Raw genomic sequence first — 22,099 nt, forward strand, 5'->3', positions numbered from 1 at the left:
CACCGATGAGGAGGAGGAGGAGGAGGACGAGGAGGACGAGGACGAGGACGAGGACGAGGACGAGGACGAGGACGACGACGACGACGACGACGACGACGACGACGACGACGACGACGACGACGACGACGACGACGACGACGACGACGACGACGACGACGACGACGACGACGACGACGACGACGACGACGACGACGACGACGACGAGGACGACGACGACGAGGACGACGACGATGGGGCGACGGTGACGGTGCAGCCGCCGTCGTCGCCGCCACCGCGCGTTTTCTCCCTCGGCCTTATTACCACGGATCAGACGTTCTGCTGCTGCTGCTGTTGTTGTTGTTGCTGCTGGTGGTGGTGATGATGATGGTGGTGGTGGTGGTGATGGTGGTGATGATGGTGGTGATGGTGCTGTTGCTGTTGCTGTTGCTGCTGCTCTTGCCGGCTCTCCTCGGTCTCACAGGGCACCACGGTGAGGTTGGACAGATTGCTACTGCTCAGATTGCTCAGGTTACTACTGGACTCGGAATAATTGGACATGGCCGGTCTCCTGCTCGGCACCACCACCGACGCCGCCGGCGTCGAGCCGCCGGAATGCGGGAACCTCCGGAACACCTTGAGCAGCGAACTACCGGCGCTGTTGCTGCGCATCAGCCGCTCGCCGGGCGTGTCCGTCACCAGTCCCGAGTGGCTGCGATAAGGCGGCGGGCTCTCGCTGTCGAACACCGTGCGATTCGGCGGCGGGCGCACGCACTTCTGGTAAATCTCGCTCTCCTGGAAACGGGAGATTCAATTAGTCGTTGGGTACACGGGGTGCTTGTGTGCGCGCGAGGGTAAGATCCGAAGAGAGAGAGAGAGAGAGAGAGAGAGAGAGAGAGAGAGAGAGAGAGAGAGAGAGAGAGAGAGAGAGAGAGAGAGAGAGAGAGAGAGAGAGAGAGAGAGAGCGAGCGAGCGAGACAGAGAGAGAGAGAGAGAGAGAGAGAGAGAAACGGATGGTCGGAAATTCGCGCGACCCTTCGAGGTTCAAGGTAGTCGCGGGTCGATAATGAGGCGACAGCTACACGCCAGCCATCTTGCACATCGCGATGCGCGAGGATAGGAGAAGATAAAAATAAAGCATCTGTCTGCTTGACGAGAAAAAAAGAGATATATATATATAGGTTCTTCGTGATCGCGAACTTGCGAGAAAGAGTTTTATCGCGATGCATCGATCGCGATAGCTTTAAAAACCGACCCTGCTCGATCTGGAGTTTAATATCCCCGTTGCTTACGAACGATGATGACGAAGCGCAATGAGTACTTGAACCTGAAGGTTCCGCGGCGCGACAGGAAGCGAATAAATAAATATGTTTTTCGGTCGTTCTCCTCTGGCGGCGAGTAAACGAATCGGCGAGGGTCGTCGTGTCGCTTGACGACGTGAGGCCACTCGCGTAAACGCTCCTCCGAGAATCGCCCCTACTTTTCAGGCAAATTCAGATGAATCTATTTGTCGCGCGCTGACTTCTCTTAGTGTCTCTCATCTACTCTCGCGAAACAATCGAGTTGCAAACTCGACATATTGCAACAAGTATCGACGAATAACAAAAGGATAGTCGTTCTCGCGCAATCTCGATTGCTCCCAGGATAAAGACAGGATAAAGGCGAAGGGATCGTTTGGAGGAAGATTCGTCAGGTCCCCCCCTCCCCTCCAGAATTCCCCGATTTCTCCGAGTAGAAGACCATCCCTGAGGAGTTACTATCGTCATCATCGCCATCATCCTCGTGGTTCGTTAGCATTTTCATCAAGCCCGGCTTTCCCAAGCTGAGCCTCGGCTCTCACCTGTTCCGGGTCGCGGAGGTGGAGGCCCATGTGCGCTCCGTACGGACGTTCCTCGCCGTCCGGGAGTTGCAGTCTCGGCGGCAAGTCGAGGACGAGGTCCTGCCGGACGCTGCCCATGCGAATCGCGCGATCTCTCTGCACGGCGATCATCACTTCCTGTATGTCTCTGCTGTTGGAACTACCACCGGCACCCCCTCCGCCGGCGCCGACACCGCCGACGCCACCTCCGCCGCCGCCGCCGCCTCCTCCTCCGCCCCCGCCTCCGCCCCCGCCACCATCTCCTCCTCCTCCTCCTACACCGCCTCCACCGCCGCCGCCGCCAACCGCACCAGACGGGTCACCGCCGAGACCACCGTGTGCGCCGTGTCCGCTGCTGCCGACCTCCATTCCTTGTGTCACCGACAGCATCTGCAAACGCGACGATCGATTTTAGAGAGACGAACGTGCGGCGAATAAAGCCGCGGGATGTAGAAATGTCGTGTATATCGATGTGGGGACAGCGCTACATTTCCGTTATCGCTAATTCGCTTTTGACACGCCGACTATCGTGCTCGTCCCCTCCCCCCTGGCCCCTCTGTCGCATTGTGTGTTCGGAAGTTCAATCGAAGATCGAATAATAATCAGAGATACGGCACGCACGGTACGCGATAAGTGCGATTATCTCCGGACGCGTATGTCTCGTTCGCGTTGTCGCGTGGATTCGTGCCAGCGGCCGTACGTTTAATTTAAGATTACGGATTCACCGTAGCCCTTTTTACAGCCGCTTACAGTTAATGATAAAACGCACATCGGGCTCGTGGTGTAGGTCAGCGTGTGGGTGATGGCTACGGCCGTCAACGTCAACGCGTTAGGTGGGTGGATCGCGTTGAATCGGCAGTTTTATTACGCTGGAGGAGTTTTTGTGTAAAATAAAACGTTGGAAAAATATCAGACGTTAAGAGAAACATGTGATAAGGATATTTCAAGTGTACAACAGATATATTTGTGTACCTTCGATAAAATATCATACATAATTTCATAAGATGTGTCAAGATATTAAATATTTTAATATTGGGTATTAAACTTAATTTTGAAGGATTTTTTTTTTGTGAAAATGAAAACGTTTATTTCGAAACAAAGTGATAACAAAGTACACGTTATTCAAAGTACCGTCCATCGTTAGCCGCAACTTTTTCCCATCTTTCTGGTAAAAGACGGAAGTCCTAGGCGGAAGAACGACTCGTCTCTTGTGGTTATCCATGAATCGAGGCATTTTTTGATATCTTCTAAAGAACTGAAGTGCTGGGCAGAAAGGTGATTCTGCATGGATCGAAACAAGATGCATGGATGGAAATCAGAGGGAGCAATGTCTGGTGGCGCGGCGGGTGGGGCAGAACACCCCATCCCAGCAGCTCTAGCGTTTCCTTCACCGGTTTAGCGACACGTGACCGAGCGTTGTCACGCTGGAAAATCACTTTGTCGTATCTTTTCCAGCGTACGCTGGTCATTTTTCTTTCAATTCTCGGTTCAGCTCGGTTCAGTTGTTGTCGACAACGGTTCCCACTAATGGTTTCGCCAGGTTTTAGCAGCTCATAATAGACCACACCCTTCTGATCCCACCAGACACAGAGCATTACACCTTCGTACGATGGATAAGTGGAAAATCTCCACTTTTGAATCGTCTAAAGCGGTACTCGCAAGTTGAGATCGATGGAGGGAGCTTAATCCCCATAAGCTTCGGACAGCAAACGAAGACTCTCAGCTGCCGATTTTTTCAAACGAACAAAAAAGTAACGCTGCCAGCACAAATTGCGGGTTTCGTTGGCTGGCAAGACTGACTCGACATATTGAATGCGCTAAAAAGATATGTTATTTACACTTGGACCAAATGAAATATACTGATTCTTAAAGCCTAATGACAGGGCTTCAGTATGGGCCGATGCCATTAGGTGCTCCATCCACTGCGCCATCTCTTGTAAATCCTTGAAAATTAAGTTTAATACCCAATATTTGAGGATGACAATCCTCCTTGGAAATTTGATGATATTAACCCCTTGACGCACAATGACGAGTTAGGGTCGTCTATTCATTTCATGTGCCACTGTAGACTTTGACGAGTCTGACTCGTCAAAAGCTGTTTTCAGCGGACGCCGTGCGGTATATAAATAAACTATGTCGCTTCACTCGTGCGTCGATTCTCGTTTGTTTATATAGTTCGAGATGCCCCACCCTCCCACCTTCTCAACAATTCCAATAACAAAAAAGCGTCGACATATCAGAAGAAGCACATTGAAAGTAGTGTTCAGTATAGCGGGGATGTCGCACGGTGAATGTCATGCCGGACAATATTTGAGTTTAGTAAAGATTATAAATAATCCCTGTATCATGTACAAGTCGGATGTATTATATGAAAGTGACGATGATGGTACAAATAGGCTATTCTAGTGATGATAATGAGATTGACACCGGTCATCAAAGTGTTCATACCGTTGATTGCTCAATGTGATGGTTCGAGTTCGAGTGAAGCTAGCTCCGTTCTACAAAATGTGCGTAAATTATTTCTTAATGTTATTTAGTTGTTCTTCATTAGCATTATGTATCAACCTGATTAAATGTTATACAAAAATCCGAATTTCAAAATAAAATGTACTCTTTCTCACCTTCCACATCAGTGTTCAGTTGAGCGAAATTAAATAGTATTTCTCGGACGCATCGAGTTCCGTTTTATTTGTATGTCAAGGGGTTAAAACTATCTGCCAAACAAACGCCAGGCATTCTTTCTGTGGGAGAAAACGAGAGAAAATCTTGTAACTGCCGCGATAAAACGTTACACGCGCAAGAAAGAGGGTGGGCGACCGCGAGGTTGCGCGCAAAAACGCAACGACAAAGTCGGTGAAGATCGCGGGTGTGAAGCCAGCGCGGCGAGAGAGAGAGAGAGAGAGAGAGAGAGAGAGAGAGAGAGAGAGAGAGAGAGCCGTCGTGAATAAATTAGCACGGAAAATGAAATCGTTCGACCGTTCGATCAGGAGCGTCAATTGCACGTGGATATAGAGATGTCAGTGACGCGCCGTTGCACCCGTTCCGCGATAAACTTGCATATAAATCAGATCATTATATCGGCGGGATTTAATCCCCGTGACATCCCCGTGACTATTCATGTCATAATCGAACGGACAGAGCTGGAGTTGAATTCGCGAGCGATTCCCTCCTGAGACAGAAGCCGAACAAAAAAAAAAAACAAAAAAACGCCATTGCGCGCGCGCGCGCGCACAAAACAAACGCACAGAAGTTATCCTTGTCGCAGGTAAAAATCACCTTTGGATTTTGGACATTCGCCGACTACGATTTCCCCATGACGCGACGTTCCTCCCGCTCTCTCGCTCTCTTCTCGAGAAATTCGTGCGAAAGGGAGGAAAGAAACGTCCGCGGACGACGCGCGACGACATTAAAGCCTCCCTTCCGACTTTCTCAAGTTGCCCTCATTTAGAGACACCTCGAATTAGCCAGTTCTCCGATTAAGCAAATCCGAGTTGAACCGATACACTTTTCCTTCTCCCCCTGTCTCTCCCCGGGATTTCGTGTCTCCTCGGTACGCGAGAGCGAGTTCTCGATTAAACTTGAATTCCGAGCCGAATCGTTCGATCGTTCGACACCGCCACGGCCGGCGACAATTATTTCCTCCGGATTACCGCGGCGGTTCGGCGAAGGCATCCGCTCTCTCTCTCTCTCTCTCTCTCTCTCTTTCTCTCACGCACGCACGCACGTACGTACGCTCGCTCGTGAGAGGCGGGTCGAGAAACGTCACGTCGTGACAGTTGGCAAGGATGGTGTGGTACGTACGTACGCAGTTCGAGAGAGGTAAAACGGAGAAGGTCGTACGAGCTTGGAGTGCCGACGAGCGCGCGCCGCGCGAAAGAACGAGGTCGCGTGCGAACGCACTCACGATCCGCGCTTTCCTTTTCGTTCGCGCGTCTTCGGTGGTCCCGCACGCATGCACGCATGCACGCACGCACGCACGCACGCACGCACGCACGCACGCACACACGCCCGCACGCATGCATGTCCGCCCCGTCCGTTCGCGACCGACTGTCGATGTAGTGGGTACATCGAAATAGATCGATCTCGCTCGTCGACCGTGAAGAGCCCCGTCTCGTCGAGAACGCGAGGATGACGCCGCAGTTACATCCTCTTCAGCGTTTTCTTCATCTTTCCGAGCGCGTGGAAGCGCGCCTAGTGAATTTTTCACCAGCGATAAGTTTACCTCGTCATAGAGACGCGCAGGTGTTCCATTTCTCGAGAATAAATTTTCCTCGCAAACACCTCTCTCTCTCTCTCTCTCTCTCTCTCTCTCTCTCTCTCTCTCTCTCTCTCTCTCTCTCTCTCTCTCTTTGGTATTAATTATCGTACAAAGGTGCAACGAGGCAGAGAGAGAGAGAGAGAGAGAGAGAGAGAGAGAGAGAGAGAGAGAGAGAAGGATGGAGAGGGAGGGAAGGAGGGAGGGAGGGAGGTGAATGACTCGCGAATTCTCGCGCGCGAATCTTCATTCCCGGAGGTCACGTAGTCGGCCGCGGCGACGCACGAAGAACGTCACTGTATGATTTCACGGCGACGTGATCGCGATTTAACGAGCGATCGACGAGAAAACGGAAGAGACGCACCGATGGCGGTCGTTCGTCTGCGTTCTCTCTCCTCCACTCTCTCTCTCTCTCTCTCTCTCTCTCTCTCTCTCTCTCTATCTTTCCTCGTGAACAATCGCCACGTGCGCGCGCTAACGACCGACGGGTTGGTCGCGTTAAAGCTTTAAAGGGGTTTTCAGCACCCCCTCCGTTCTCGCTCGTCCGAGGCCGTCGAAAGGGAAAGCGGAAGAGGGACGTGGCGGCGGCGGCGGCGTTGGCTATGTCGGCAGCGACGGAGGTGGAGGTGGAGGAGGCGGCAGCGGCGGCGACTGCGACGACAACAGAGAGGGAGAGAGAGAGAGAGAGAGAGAGAGAGAGAGAGAGAGAGAGAGAGAGAGAGAGAGGGTGTACGGAGACGGCGACGCGACAGAGCGAACGGCAGCGACTGACACACAGAGGGAGAACGACGAATGTTCGTCGCGCCGTGTACCACTCGTATCGATCGGCCGCTCGCGGTGTAACGTTACGCCTCGCAGCCGTCGCCGATGTAACGCTGGACGCGTCGCGTCGCGTCGCGTCGCGCGCGAGAAGCCCCTCGCCTCGAGCGGAAAAGTGCCGCCGTCGGTTGCCTTCGAATTCGTTCGCTCCGATGATGACGACGGAAAAGGGCAACGCGAAAGCGACGAGAGCGAAGCGAAAGAGAGCGGCTCCGTGACGAGATCGCTCGAGACGTCCGGATTTGTAACTTCGCCTTCTCTACGCCGACAACTCGCTCTGGAGAGATTCCATTTGCGCGCGGGCGTCAAATCGATTTCGCGGGGAGAACGCTCTCTCTCCCTCTCTCTCTCTCTCTCTCTCTCTCTCTCTCTCTCTCTCCCCCCTCCCTATCTGTTTCCAGCGCTAATCGGTCGGAACGCGAGAGACGAGTAAAGGCAACGAAAGATAGATGCTCGCGACGTTCGCGGGGATACGTGAGAGGCCAACTAGAAGAATATAACAGATTTTTTTTGTTACGTAGCCAGTATTTCATATAATAAAAATTTCACACACGTATATTTACGTATGTACATGTCGGATAAGGTGAGACGCGAAGAATATTCGATACTCTGAAGCGCGCATACTGTGCACTTTCGTCGGACGCTCGAAGGGAAAGCGACCTCCGCCGCGAGTTTTCCGGGCTCGACGTAACGTCGCGCGCAATTCGGAAGGGAAGCCCCGGTGGCCATCGGAGAACGAGAGCCAATGTCACTACTCGGATTAAAAGGACTTGCACGCGCCGAATATAGGAACGCGCTATATTCGGCGCGTACGCGGATTTCCTTCCGTCTGCTTCCGCGCGACGCCACGCCGGCGAGCGATCGGCGGAGATCACTCGATTAGGATTCCGCCGTCGCGTGTTACATACAGTGTACCGCGGCCGTCGCGTGACGTAACACGTGTCATCCCAGCCAGAAATAGTTCGTTAGCGCTCCGAGCGTTCATTTATATGGATAACACAGATATACCCCCGTGACTCTCCTCGTCTTCCCCTCCGCCTCTCCCCATCATCGCCTTGAAATCTGTCACGAGTGCCGTCCGTTGAAACGGGCGACGTTTCCGTCGTTTCTGTAAATCAAGAGTGTTTTTTTTTCCTCGATACATTCCTCGAGACTTTTGAGCATTATGATGTGACGCGGAATAATTCTCGGAGGGACTTTAGGTCTCTATCTCTTTCTCTCTCTCGCGAACGGTCGCGTTGGCGCACCGTGTGCGCCGCCGTATTCTCGCCGCCGATGCAGCATCCGCGAGAATCTCTCGAGTTAACTAACTGTTGGTTCGTTAACTTAAACCCTAACAAACGTGATCCGCCTCGCGCGACGGCAACGTCGCTTCGTCTGAAACCACGAGTCCGACACGTCGCAGCGAGATATCGATCAAAACGACCGACTGACACGCGTCCGCTTCGGGATTAACAAGTGGACTCTCGCATGGTTGCCAGAGGGTTACACGGGGCTCGCGCTTCGCCTTCGGAACGTTCGACCGACACCACCTTCCGCGCGCGCTTCGCACTTCGCGTCTCCGCGGACTTCCTACCGCGCGCGGCATAACGACTGAATTATTCGCGGGCCGACGTCGCCGGCGCGGCGAAGCGAAGATGAACGAGAGGAAGATGAAAGAGAGACGAAAGTGCGTGCGTTCGTGCGTTCGTTCGTTCGTTCGTTCGTTCGTTCGTTCGTTCGTTCGTTCGTTCGTTCGTTCGTTCGTTCGTTCGTTCGTTCGTTCGTTCGTTCGTTCGTTCGTTCGTTCGTTCCGTTCGTTCGTTCGTTCGTTCGTTCGTTCGTTCGTTCCGTTCGTTTCGTTCGTTCGTTCGTTTCGTTCGTTCGTTCGTTCGTTCGTTCGTTCGTTCGTTCGTTCGTTCGTTCGTTCGTTCGTTCGTTCGTTCGTTCGTTCGTTTCGTTCGTTCGTTCGTTCGGTTCGTTCGTTCGTTCGTTCGTTCGTTCGTTCGTTCGTTCGTTCGTTCGTTCGTTCGTTCGTTCGTTCGATCGATCGGAGATAGAGTTAGTCGGTGAAAGAGCGACGAGGAGCCGTCGCGCCGCGCTGCGCCCCGCCGGCCGGTGGTGCGCGCCGCTGGTCGACATCGGCGTGCTGCTGGAAAACGTCATAGCCGTTCGCAAAAGCGCACGACGAGCGTGCGTTGTAACGGACTTTATGGCTTCCCCTGAAGCTAGCTGGCACCTCGGTGGACCATAAAACCCGTAGTCACTCTCTCTCTCTCTCTCTCTCTCTCTCTCTCTCTCTCTCTCTCTCTCTCTCTCTCGTCGCGCTGCAGCCGCCGCTCGATATCGCCGTCGCCGTGGCCGCCGTCGCCGCCGCCGCCGCCGCCGCCGCGCTCGCTCGAAACGTGACACCGTCGCCTCCGCCGCCAATTGAAATTGCAGTTTCAGAAAAAGGGTAAACTTGGCCGGATCGATCGCCCGCCCGAGTATTGTGTATGCCCGGAGGAACTTACCCCTTGCTCTTTCGCCCCTTCCTTCTCGTGTGTTCTCTCTTTCTTCACCCCCCCCCTCCTTCGTCCCCCCCGTCTCTCTCTTTCCCGAGGGAGGGTGGACGTCAAAGTCGCCGACGACGACGAGAAGCGGTATTACGAGGAGCCTCGCTCACTTGGACGCAACTTGGGAACACGCTCCTCGTCGTCGTCGTCGTCGTCGTCGTCGTCGTCGTCGTCGTCGTCGTCGTCGTCGTCGTCGTCGTCGTCGTCGTCGTCGTCGTCGTTGTCGTCGTCGTCGTCAATTCCCAGCGCTGCAGTTACGTTACGCGACGACCGTACATTTACCCGAGAACCGCACCGCCGTTTATTTTCGACCGGAGTGATATTCGGGGCGATAATCGCGGACACCGAAATCGAAAGGGAAGACGCGCTAGGCCAGAATAATTGATATCGATTCGCCGGTAATTATAAATAACCGGCCGGTAATTATAAATAATTGGCTTTCATATCTCTATCGCCAGCGCACGCGCGCGCTACAGAAAGTTCCGGGGGCTGGAGAATAATATTTCCGCCGTCGCCGCTGCCACCTCGAAAGAAAGTGAGGTATTTTTCGGGCGAATTTTCGCCCGGAAAACAAAATGTACTCTTGCGAAATATTTACACGGAGGTACGCGCAATCGTTCACTCGTTCGCGGAACTCTTCCCTTTCTTTTATCCTCATTTTCTTCGCAAATACTTTTCGAGCGCGCTTCTACCGTCAATGTTTTCCACGCGAAAATGTTTTCTCGCGGGAGGTATTTACGAGAGAGACATAATATTTGCAATCGTGTATCCTACGGTTCGATCGGTGCTTCGCCTCGAGACTCCTCTCTCTCTCTCTCTCTCTCTCTCTCTCTCTCTCTCTCTCTTCCTCTCTCCCTCTCCCTCTCGGCGCCGACAAACAACGATTAAAACATGTGACATAGCCAATCGCGTGTCCCCGATAAAAAGTGTATAATATTTGGTATGACGTCGGCAGCGCGCATCTTTTAGATTACGCAATCTCGCAGCGGCACCGCATGTCGTCGTCGCTTTAACATCGGCTCTTTGTGTCGATATTGCGTTCGATGTAAAGTGCATGCGCACCCGGACGTTTCTGCTATGAACACGGTACGTAAAATTTATCAAGGGTACAAACAAACACATACACATACACACACACACACACACACACACACTTCTTTCTCGCTGTTCGATCATTGCTTCAACGGGAATTCTTCAGCAAATTCCGCTCTTACATCTTATCGGCCGTCCCATAAAAGTAATTTGCAACTCCAGATTCAAACGAAAACAAAGAATATTGAATTTGAATCGAAATAGTACTGGTCATCTGAATTTAGTTTATCTCTCGCTATTTTACAGTTAATTCTCCAATTTCATTTTTGCTAAAAATTTTGCTAAAAATCCGAGAATCTCAGAATTCTGTCAATTACTGCGCGCGTAATTACACATAAAATTGCCGAGTTTCGTTCATACGGAGGAGGTTTATAACAAGGGCAAATTTTTTTTTTAAGGACGTATTACGATTAGCTTACGATCCGTCAGACGCATGGAATGCGCAGAGATAGAAAATAATTGCAGCGAACGGTTTATTCCGAGGTGTTGGGAAGAAAAATGTCCTCGGATCGCCGTATGTTCCATCCGGCGAAGGGAAAACGGCTTGAGAACGGATGACATTCCCGCGATCCTTCGCATCGATCTCTCTCTCTCTCTCTCTCTCTCTCTCTCTCTCTCTCTCTCTCTCTCTCTCTCTCTCTCTCTCTCTCTCTTTCTCTCTCGGCGAGCGTCGAGAGCTAAAATTGCGCGAAGTTTGCCCGTGTACTATACTCATGACGTGTCGCGAGAGAGCTGCTTTCCTTTCGAGAGCTTCCGCGGCCCGTTATATCTCGATCGATTCGCGCGCACACACATCTCTCTTACGATTCTGACGGGACGATAGCGATCCGGCGATAACAAGCCGGAATGCCGCTCGTAAGTCTTCCTACTACACACAGCTCGTCACGATTGTATCGTATCGCGCAAATCGGATCCAGCGTGATTACATTTGCTCTTACTCGCCGTGCGCGGATGCTCGTGCGCTCTGCAAATATGCTCGAGCAATTATTTATTCATATTACTCGCGCATCCGCATAGACAACAAAAGAGGACCAATTCTCAAAGATTCTACGCGGCTCCGAGACTGTCATAATGATTGCTCGGCGTAAAATCGTGCGAACATCTTGTATAATGTATAATACATATGTTTATGTACTTTACATTTTGCATGTGTGTTTTAATATATGTAATATTACAGCGTACACACGTTTAATACACACACACATATTATTTTAATATATTATATTACACAACATTGTGCGAGCGTATATTAGATTAAGTTTTATTTTTATTATTACATACTGTAACATAATTTTATTATTGTATCACTTTTATAATGTTACGTGAAACTTATGTAAAACATGTAATTTTAAATAAAATAATGAAATAAATATTTATTGTACAAATGTAGATCTCTCCTTCTCTCTTATACTATCCCTTTCCTGAAAATATCCTTAATAAATTTACATCTTTTTAAAGAAAAATGGATAAAAAATATATTATTGTATGCCAGTTCCTCGCACATTATCGCACATCTAACACAGATTCATAAAATTGAAGAATTCCGGTTCTTCGATTTTCGCATTCGATTTCGCATTCAGGAGAATGTGATCGAGGTATTCGGAATAATCTCGCGCCATTTCCTTCGGTCATTATATTCTCCTGTTACAAATCTGTTACAATCTGTGAAATCTGTGACAAATCTGTGAAAACTGAAATTTTGAAATCTGCAAATTTCGGACTTTAGTATCAGGAGAATATAATGAGCGAGGAGGTATTCGGAGTCTCGTGCCACTTCCTGAGTCATTATATTCTCCTGTTACAAATCTGCGAAAACTGAAATTTTGAAATCTTCAAATTTCGGACTTTGGTATCAGGGGAACATAATGAGTGAAGAGGTATTCCGATTTCTGGCGAGAAAGTTAAAATTTCTCAGTTTTCCGATTTTCGCATTTTGTAACAGGAGAACATAATGAGCGAAGAGGTAGCCCGCCGATTTTTCACGCAGAATTATAAAAGTTTGATCAGGAATAAATAGGAAATGAGAAAGTGATAAAAGTAAAAAGAAAATAAGCTGAAATTCAATTTCATTTTTATTTTTTACTCATGTTTTAATACAATAATACAATTATAATTACAACAATAATATAATACAATAATATAATTATAACTTAATACAATAAAATACAAAATTACAGTACAATATTTGATAAAATAAAATATAACATAATATATAACATAATACGAACAATATGTTGTGTATATGTGTATGTATGCGCGCGCGGATTTGTGATAATATAAAATGTTTAAGACAAATATTTAAATATACAATGACGGAAAGTATCATAAAGTTGTAGTCTAAAATATTTTTTCCATATCTCACAATTTTGAAGATAATCACAATTTCACCGGATCGTTTTTGTCCGGCAAAATTGTGACGAAATATTTCTAAATTCCTCGGAATTTATATCTAAATATTCATCTTCTAATATTACGGTATGATGTCGTAAAAAATACAGCCGACAATAATTTCAGCAGTTCGATTGTTCAGTTGTCCATGCAGGAGGCTGTGACATCTTGAGAATTGTAGATTTGCGAACGCTTCTCAACGTTGTTCTCGTTGTCGTTCTCGTCTTCTTCTCCATCGTTGTCGTCGTCGTCGTCGTCGTCGTCGTCGTCGTCGTTTGGTAAAACGTATCGATCGAGGAGAACGTACCACCCTGCACGAGAGGGCAATGCACCGGGGATACATCATGCACTCGCTGTAAAGCGCCGTCGACCATACTTTTGCAGCACCTGCTGCACCTTCGCGGCATAAAGCCGTTCTAAAAAAGGAGAGAAACACGGCGAAATCCTTGCAGCGCGCGCGGGTGCATCGATTTCTGAACGTCGCGCTGAGAGAAACTCAGCTTTTCACGCGCGACGTTTAACGAGGAGTTAACGACTTCAACGACGTATGTGTGTTGCGCGCATTAAATAATTATCCGATATCGCGATGAAAGCTTCTGCGAAAAAACGCTGGAGGAGCTCGCGACGCCTTTATTCCGCGTTATAACTCTCTCTTTCTGTGTCTCACGATGAAACACGAGCGGTCGCGTTGGCGCACCGCGTGCGCCCTCGTGTCTTCTCTGAGACTCTCTTTTAGATTAATTTGTCGCATCTCTCATTCTCATATTAGTTCGTAAGAGATCGATGAAATCGCGAGTTTCAACATCGCGAGACATCGAAAGAGAGAGAGAGAGAGAGAGAGAGAGAGAGAGAGGGGGGGGAGGGAGAGAAGCTTGGCTGACGCTTGTCACCCGTGTGCGTTTGCTCTCGGATTAATACTCATCCCACGGTTTAATCGCCGACGCATCAGACAGAGAGAGAGAGAGAGAGAGAGAGAGAGAGAGAGAGAGAGAGAATATTTTCCTCACTCTCGGTGGGTCCCAACACTTGGCCGTGAATTTCGCGTGAACTTGAAAGTGGCGTCGCGCGATCGAGACAAAAGTGCCTCCATCGTGAAACACGTGAAATCGCCGACGCAATGGAGAAAATATCCGCAGGGGATTAAACTAAATTAGTCGAAAACGGAGGTCGCGGGTCACGACACACACGGAGGGTGCGAACGTGATATTCGCGGCTAAAGGATCAAAACGGCCAGCGCGCGCGAGATCAGTCGGCTGATGCGACTAGGCGCGGCTCTAATTTGTCGCGCGACATTTTGCCCGCGCTGCTCGCGTAATCGCGTTGCCAATTATTGTTATCGCTCAAGGCCACGAGACAGATCGGTTCCATCGTTGCATGTTGCGTCGCGCGTTGTCCTTCTCCCCCCCTCACCCTCTCACTTACTCCCTCTCTCTCTCTTTCTCTCTCTCTCTCTCTCTCTCTTTCTCTCTCTCTCTCTCTCTGTCTGTCTCCCTCTCTCTTTCTCTTTATGCAATCATAACCGCGAGCATGCTCGCAATTTACGAAGCGCTTCGCCCGCGCAAAATATTTGCTCTCGCGTCATTCGGCTTCTTTAACACGCGATCGCAGACTTTACATCGACGTGCGATGTGTATAAATGGCAAATATTAAAAATATTTATACGCGAGACGTGTCGCGTGTAGAAGGAGTAGCATGCATATCTTCAATAACGGAGAGAATGAGAATGCGAAAAATTCTCACTTGAGATAATTAGTACCTTTTATAGAATATCGATCTCTCCGATCTTCTTGCCGCTTAAAAACGATTCTATAATCGCCATGATGTTTCGCTCTGCACAAAATTCGCGCGATTAAACGTGTATCAGCGGTGAAGCAAGCACATGGGGGCATCGATACAAACGCATCCCAGAGATGTTCATTCGCGCGACTGAGGCGATTAACGATCGCGCGCGCGTGGGGGGACCGAGGGATAAAAAATGCAGCAACATCTGCTCGTCGCGATGGCCGGGCCATGATTTCCCGGTTCATAAATTATGTTATATCCGGCGTACGAGTCGCGTGATTAATTAGGGGGCGAAGAAATATCGCGGGCTTTCATTAGGAATCGTCACGCGGCGGCGCGCGCTATCGTGTGTCACGGCGCGATGTCGTGCGACCGGCGCGTTTGCACTCTCGCGTTACACGCGATGTATACTTCGGCGCGGAATCACGAACAGGGAATTTCGCGGCATTACCTGCGCGAGCACGGCTCATCAAACCGTACGACCGTAAATGGCTTTCGATATCGCGCCGCAATGACGACACTCGCGCAGCTCGCTCGTGCTCGCTTTCTAAATTCGATATAACGCGCGGCGCGTCTTTATCGGATCGCGGAGACAGCTCGACAATATTTAATTTGTTAATCGCGCGCGCCTCTTTGTGAGACTCGTGCTTTAGACTCGAGGAAGGAGGGGAGGGGGGAGGGGTTCTCGTTTTATCGCCGAATTATTCGCTCGCGGCTCTAAGATATCGCGAAGCAAGGAGAAAAGAATTCGTCTCTTTTTCGTCTCTTTCGGAATATTGATACTCCTCGAGTGTCGTGTGTGACATTTTCGCGAAGGTGCGAAAGGTGGTCCTTAAAGTGATTGCGATTATCGCAGATCGTCCGATTGTCGGGCCAACGAGTACATGAGAAAATCTTTCACGCTCTGCAATTTTGCGCTCGGGTCTATCAATATTGAGGGATGTGCGGTGGAAAGCACAAAATTATAACATGTATGAGACTACGTGAATTTATTTCGAATTATTTATTACAAACTACGAACGCCGCCCGTCCGTAGTTTGTTTTTCCTCTCACGATCTCGAAGGGTTGTTTCAACCCTTCGGGCACACGTAAAAGGGAATACGTGTCTCACACTCTTAGCCGTTTTGCAGCATCTTCTTAGACGCCTGTCATCCAAATCGATGACACGGACACTTCCAAGAGACGCTTTCCGCCGGGAAATGTGGCAAAAGACGAAGCTTTCCATTTTGGAAACGTGCCTCCCCTTATTTGCTCGCCGATCGCGACGCGCCAGCGCTCTCTCCATATTCCCCGATGTCGATGAGCGAATTATCGCTGGATCGAGAGCTCGCGAGGTGCGCGAAAACAAGAAATCTCGGTCTCCCTTCTCCCGTTGCGCGCTATTCGCGACGCGCCGCCTAAGTGTTTCAGAAATATTCGCGAGCTGCGTTTCCGCGGTCTCGCTGACAGAACGAATCGATTCGATTGCGGCGATAGAACGAATCTCGATGAGAGTACCAGAACGCGACAGAACGAATCGATTCTCGCTCAACGCGTCCGCAATCGTCGTCGTCGTCGTCGTCGTCGTCGTCGTCGTCGCGAGCGCGTGACCGAGCAACGAAGCGGCGCGTATATTCAATTAAAGTCCACTCCAGAGAGGAGAATCCATCTCGTTCACGGCGGAATTTTACTCGCGCGATCGCGCAACGCCAAAGTCACCCGCAGACTGCGTGTATATTTCTCGCGGGGCACTCTCGCGAAATCGCTTCTTTCACGAGATGCCGCCTCACGCAAAGAGGCTTCCCTTAAAGAGCATTTTGTCGCAAGCGCGCGCGACACACATACATCTATAAATATAATTCCGCCTCATCGACTATGCGGCTTTATAGAGACCGGTGGAATATAACTTTGGTGACTCTCTCTCTCTCTCTCTCTCTCTCTCTCTCTCTCTCTCTCTCTCTCTCTCTCTCTCTCTCTGCCTCATTGCACCTTTGTACGATAATTAATACCAAAGAGAGAGAGAGAGAGAGAGAGAGAGAGAGAGAGAGAGAGAGAGAGAGGCCTGCGAGAGACTACGCGAGTATCTTTGCGCGAAGCGCGGGTGTCCGCGGAGCTTTAAACGAGGGAGAAGCAGGAAGAGAGGAATGGAGCGATAAAAAGCCGGTATCAGAACACCGCCGCTGCCGCCGCGGTTCTTGATCTGCAAATAATGGCAGCTACTCGCATGAATGTGAACGAGAGAGAGAGAGAGAGAGAGAGAGGGGGGGGGGGAGGGAGGTTGGTTTGGTCGGTTGGTTGGTTGGGAAACGGAGCCGCTCGCGCGCGGATGCGGAGGGCAATACCGAGCGATAAGGGGGCCGATTGTTTCGACCGCGTGCGAGTACGAGTGCACTCCTCGCCTCGGATCGGAGAAAAACTCGCCGAGGGACAAAAAGGTCTCGCCCGCGATGATAGTCTGCGGCGACGACGGCGGCGACCGTAGCGCGAAGAAAGAGAAAGAGAGAAAAGCTCGCCCTCGTCTCTCTCTTCGCGCAGAGGGAAGCAGCGCTCGCTTCGCGCCAACGTCGTGGGAAACGGTATCTATGTACGCGCGCGCGCGCGCGAGAGAGAGACGTTTAACCCTTAATCGATCCCGCGGGGTCAACCGCGGGTCAGCGGTTCCGAATCGCGTCAGTGCGCGAGGAATACGACGAGCGAAAGAAAGTCGCAGATATGTAAGTCGACGACGCGCATATTCATCGCTCTCGTTCTCGCTCTGTCGTAGCGATTGCGTCCGTCGCACTCCAAAGTCCAGCGCGACTGGCAATCCGTAAACCGAAGAAGCTACGAGTCGGCCAAATCTATAGGATCGAAGCATGGAATTCACAGAAGCGACCCCTCTCCCTCCGTCCAGTCGTCGCGTCGCGAGCAGCGTGACGACTGAGCGGCGCACAGAGTGCGCCAACGCGACCGCTCGTGCTCCTCCTCGGGAAGAACGACCGTTCGGGAATCAAGCGTCCTTGAGGCGCGCCGCCGCGTCGGTTGCCGCGTAACGACGGGAGCTTAAGTGACGGCCGAGCTACCGAAGATACGGCGAATCGACGTAATTCGAGACGCATGCGTTTTGCTTCGCGTCTCAGCGGTTCTCTCTCTCTCTCTCTCTCTTTATCGGCCGGTCTCTCGCACGGGCGATCTTTCAAATGCAATTAATTACGCTGTGCACACGTAACTTAATGGGACAGGCTGGCGTCACAGCGAGGAGTATATCGTGTATCACCGGTGACCGTTACGGTATTCCAAGCGTTAACAAGTGACTCGCGCGCGCACTGGCCTATTGTTATACCGCGGAGAGTTCGCGCAGCGAAGAATTATACTACGGCGTAATTCGAACATCACCGCTCATTACCTCGCCGTCGCATCACCGTCGCCAGCAGCAGCAGATTCGCTACACCCAAGCGTCGCGAAATTTAATATCGTTCCCGATTCCTCGTCGAGCGTTAGCCAGCTCGCCGCCGCCGCCGCCACCATTCTCATTTTCCCTTTATTAACGCGCGCCGCGTTTCGTCATCCCGCCTATCGATCGCGCGGCGAGGCAAATCATATTTTATACAATACTCGCCTTCGATACGGAGCGACCGTAAATCAACGCGCACTCGGCGCTGACCCCGCCGCGAGCGACGAAGAGCGGCTGGTCGATCGTGGGAAAAATAATCCTACGAGTTTCTTCCGACGTTCAAACAATGCGTCATTCACGTCGCGACGGCAAGACCGTCGTCGTCGTCGTCGTCGTCGTCGTCGTCGTCATCAACGTCGCAGCCTCGCCTGCAACTTGATCGCCCGCAAATTCCCACCATCCCCGGGGAAACCTGTTCCTCCGCACGCGGCGGCGTCCCCGTGGACGAATTCGAGAGTCGAAATGTCGAAATTCACGGCCGAGATCAATCGAACGCGGCGGACTCGGCGGCGCTTCTTTCCATTGTTATTTGGCGGCTTCTTGCGGCCGCGAGTTAATCAACTTATCGACGAGCGCGACAATAGTATGAATGATAACGGAGTTATAAATAATGGAGCGTGCGCTTGTGTGTGCACATATGAGACTATGTAAAGCAACGACGAGGCGGCACGATGGCGTTTTTCCACGATATGGCCGTCCACGCGAGTCAGCCACGCGTGCTCATTAACACAACGATGTCATTGTCGCCGCGGCGGCCTGGACATTTCACGGAGCGGCGAAGAAAGAAGGAAAGATTCTTCGATGCGTCGCACAGTGTTGTGTGATGCAGGAAATTGATGTTCGAAACGATCTACAGCACTCAATTTTCAAGCGACCGGGATGATTTTTTCTTTTTAAAGGTGAGAAGGTGAGAAGATTACCTACAGATTATTACTAAGATTACTACAATTCTACCGAGCGAGATTTTCGATATCAGGAATCCAAACCAAATTCTTAATAGACAAAGTATGAAATATTGATACATTTTCAGAAGATGATTTTTTCGACTTCTGTCAACGCGCAAACCATTATAATTGGCAAACTATGGTATTGGTTTTCTTCCAATGTCTTCTTACACTTGCGATATATAAATCCGGAGAAATCAATAGCTTACGCTTTAAATCTTCATTCGTTGCTAATCGGGAAATTTTCCGCGTATTGAACTGCCTGAATCTTCGAGTTCTCTTGTTTCTTGCTTCTGCAGCTTGCAGCTCGCTCTGCAGCTTTGGAGTTTACGAGTTGAGTAGTAAAAGATTTACAATCCGTGGGATTCATAGTTTGGCAATTATAATTTGCGCGTTGACAGAAGTCGAAAAAATCATCTTCTGAAAATATATCGATATTTCATACTTTGTCTATTAAGGATTTGGTTAGGATTTCTGATATCGAAAATGTCGCTCGGTAGAATTGTAGGTAATCTTCTCACCTTCATAAAAAAAAAAAAAAAAAAAAAAAATCATCTCAATTGGTTGAAAATTAAATGCTGCAGACCTTTTTGAACAGCAATTTCTTGTATCACAACACTGCGGTGCGTCGCCGCGTTCGTCGTCGTCCTCTCGCGCGCGATTTCAATAAGTACGCGTACCGCAAAGGGAACCGTTAGATCCCGTCGACTTCCGCGCGAGCGACCTCCGTATAATATCGCACATATTGCAGAAACGCGAAATTGCCGGGGTAATCTGAGAATGATCGCGCAACGCGTTTGTCGAAGCACCGGAAGGAAGAGCGTCGTCCGCCAAACCTCCCCGCCGCCGCTAGATCCGATCGCGACGAATTACCCGTCCGGCCGAAATTCGATCGCGTGGGAATCCGCGAAAAGTACCACCCGCCCCCCTGCCCCCGTTTCCCGCGGCGAGGACACCGCGACGGAGGGTGCGTGAGCGCGTGCAGGCATTCGCGGGAGGGAGGGAGGGGGGGGAGATTCGGGACGAGAACTCGGCGGCGCGCGAGCGATTCGCTCGGACCCCCGGAAACGATTAGCGCGCGCTCGCGCGTCCATAGAGGATTAATTACGCGTGTCCGGATGGAGCGAGTGAGGTCAATAGGCTGCTGCTGCAACGAGAAATGGGCGGCGGAAAAGCGCAGAAACGCTTTTGCGGCGTGGCGCAACGCAACGCAACGCAACGCAACGCAACGCGACGCAACTCGCGCGCTCGTTTATTCGTAGGTGCGCGCACATATACATACATACATACACACACACACACACACACACACACACACACACACATACACTTGCGCAACTCGCCAGGCACAGACGGGCGGCGCGAGGCGACGGGCTTCCCGTGCGACGGAGATAAGCACGTCTAACGAGGTCCGGATAATAGCGCCGGCGATCTGTCTAGACGTCTGTCCGATTGCGACAAGTCCTTCCCGTTGAAAACGTTTACGCTGCTGCCGTCGTCACCGCCGCCACTGCGCGCATTTTTAAGGCCGCGATAAGCGGCGACGCGTATCGCCGCCGTCGCGCGCGAATTATGCGTAGTCGATCATATTTTTTGTCCGCCGAGCGTATTAGAAGGTTATTCTAATGGATCGCGCGCACCTCTCGCGCGTTGCCTCATACGGCCCAAGCGTGTGTCGCAACGGACGACGCGGAACGCGCGAGGAAAATCTGCCGCGCCGGCGACGGCGAATTTCAGAGACGCTTCTTGGTGGCCGAAAAGGAAGGCTCAAGCTGCCGCGGGCTCCTGCGGCGCGATCGATGCTGCCGGTCACCACCGAGAGCCAGTCTCTCTCTCTCTCTCTCTCTCTCTCTCTCTCTCTCTCTCTCTCTCTCTCTCTCTCTCTCGGAGATCTCGCGGCGCACAGGTGGAATCGCGAACGAAGGAGAAATCGGCAGGTCGCGTGGCGCGTGCCTCTCCTCTCCCGAGTGCGATTCGTCCGTTACGACGGGCGGGCGGGCGCGAGAGGGAACCCGCGGTGTTTTTCCGTCGCTTTCCCTCGGTGCCTCTCGTTGGCCCGCTGCTCTTTCCGCGATGGGAACGGCGCTTTCGCAGCGAGCGCGCGCGCTCCGGGTGCTTTAGAAAATTTGGGAATTTATCAAAAGCGAGAGCACGCTCCGCGAGAGGAGCTCGCTCGTCGTTTGGCGACGCACGAATTCTTTTAGCGTCGCTTTTTCGCCCTCCCCCCTCTCCCTCTCTCGCTCCCGTTCTCGTGCGCGCGCGCGCGCGCACGCTCGGCGCGGCCGTTTACCGCGGAATAATTCAACGCGCGCGTGTAACTTTTCTATATTTTGTCGCTTCCGCTTTTCGCCGGCGTCGTTGTGTGCGCCGCGGCGTCGCCCGGCGAAGCGAAGCGCCACGCCGCGTCGCTTTACGACTGGGAAATTATTACGCCGCGCGTTGCTACGGGAACGCACGGCGCTTTTATGCCGACGGGCGCGCAGAGGCGCGGCGGTCTCGCGTGTTTATTCTTTCCGTATATTCTTATGGGCGGCTCTCTCTCTCTCTCTCTCTCTCTCTCTCTCGCGTGCGCGCGCGCGCACGGACGACGGAATTCCATGGTTGCGACGGCGACGGTGTTTTTCCACGCGCGCCGGGCGAGCCGCTCGATCGCGATCGCGATTTGTCGCGCGCGTATCCGACACGTCGTTGTGACGATGCCCCCTTCCCCCCCCCCTCTCTCTCTCTCTCTCAGTAGAGACGCGCGCTGCTCTTAAACACGCACCACACGGGAACGATCGAGGAGACGAGCGCTCGGAACGTGTATCTCGCTCGAGATACACGAGGTCACGAGTAGAATCGGCGGAAATTCTTCGCGCTGCCATTAAACGTCGCCGGACGAGCGATTATTGCGTGTTACGTCGGAGTCATGTGCGATAATTCTTTCAGCAGGCGCGCGTGGCGATTCCCCCGTCAGTCGTTCCTCCTCCGTGGGCGGGGAGGACCGGGAGAGTCGCAGTGCTTCGTGAAATATTTTTGGAATGGAGGAAAATATATCGA

The 22,099-nt window shown here is 51.4% G+C and overlaps 1 protein-coding gene across 1 annotated transcript in view; it reads right to left on the reverse strand.

Annotated features, from left to right (window-relative positions):
* Positions 1 to 224: 224 nt before the first annotated feature.
* LOC105191615 (ell-associated factor Eaf) overlaps positions 225 to 22,099 on the reverse strand; it is an 81,384-nt gene continuing 59,509 nt past the window's right edge. Inside the window, exons 3-5 of the mRNA XM_025307885.1 lie at positions 2,116 to 2,224; positions 1,817 to 2,010; positions 225 to 771 (exon numbers count right to left, since the gene is read on the reverse strand). Coding sequence (XP_025163670.1) covers positions 307 to 771; positions 1,817 to 2,010; positions 2,116 to 2,224 — 768 coding nt within the window. The 3' untranslated portion in view covers positions 225 to 306. The remainder of the gene's footprint in view (positions 772 to 1,816; positions 2,011 to 2,115; positions 2,225 to 22,099) is intronic.

This window comes from Harpegnathos saltator, unplaced genomic scaffold, assembly GCF_003227715.2.
Source record: "Harpegnathos saltator strain DR-91 unplaced genomic scaffold, Hsal_v8.6 scaffold13, whole genome shotgun sequence".
NCBI lineage: Eukaryota > Metazoa > Arthropoda > Insecta > Hymenoptera > Formicidae > Harpegnathos > Harpegnathos saltator.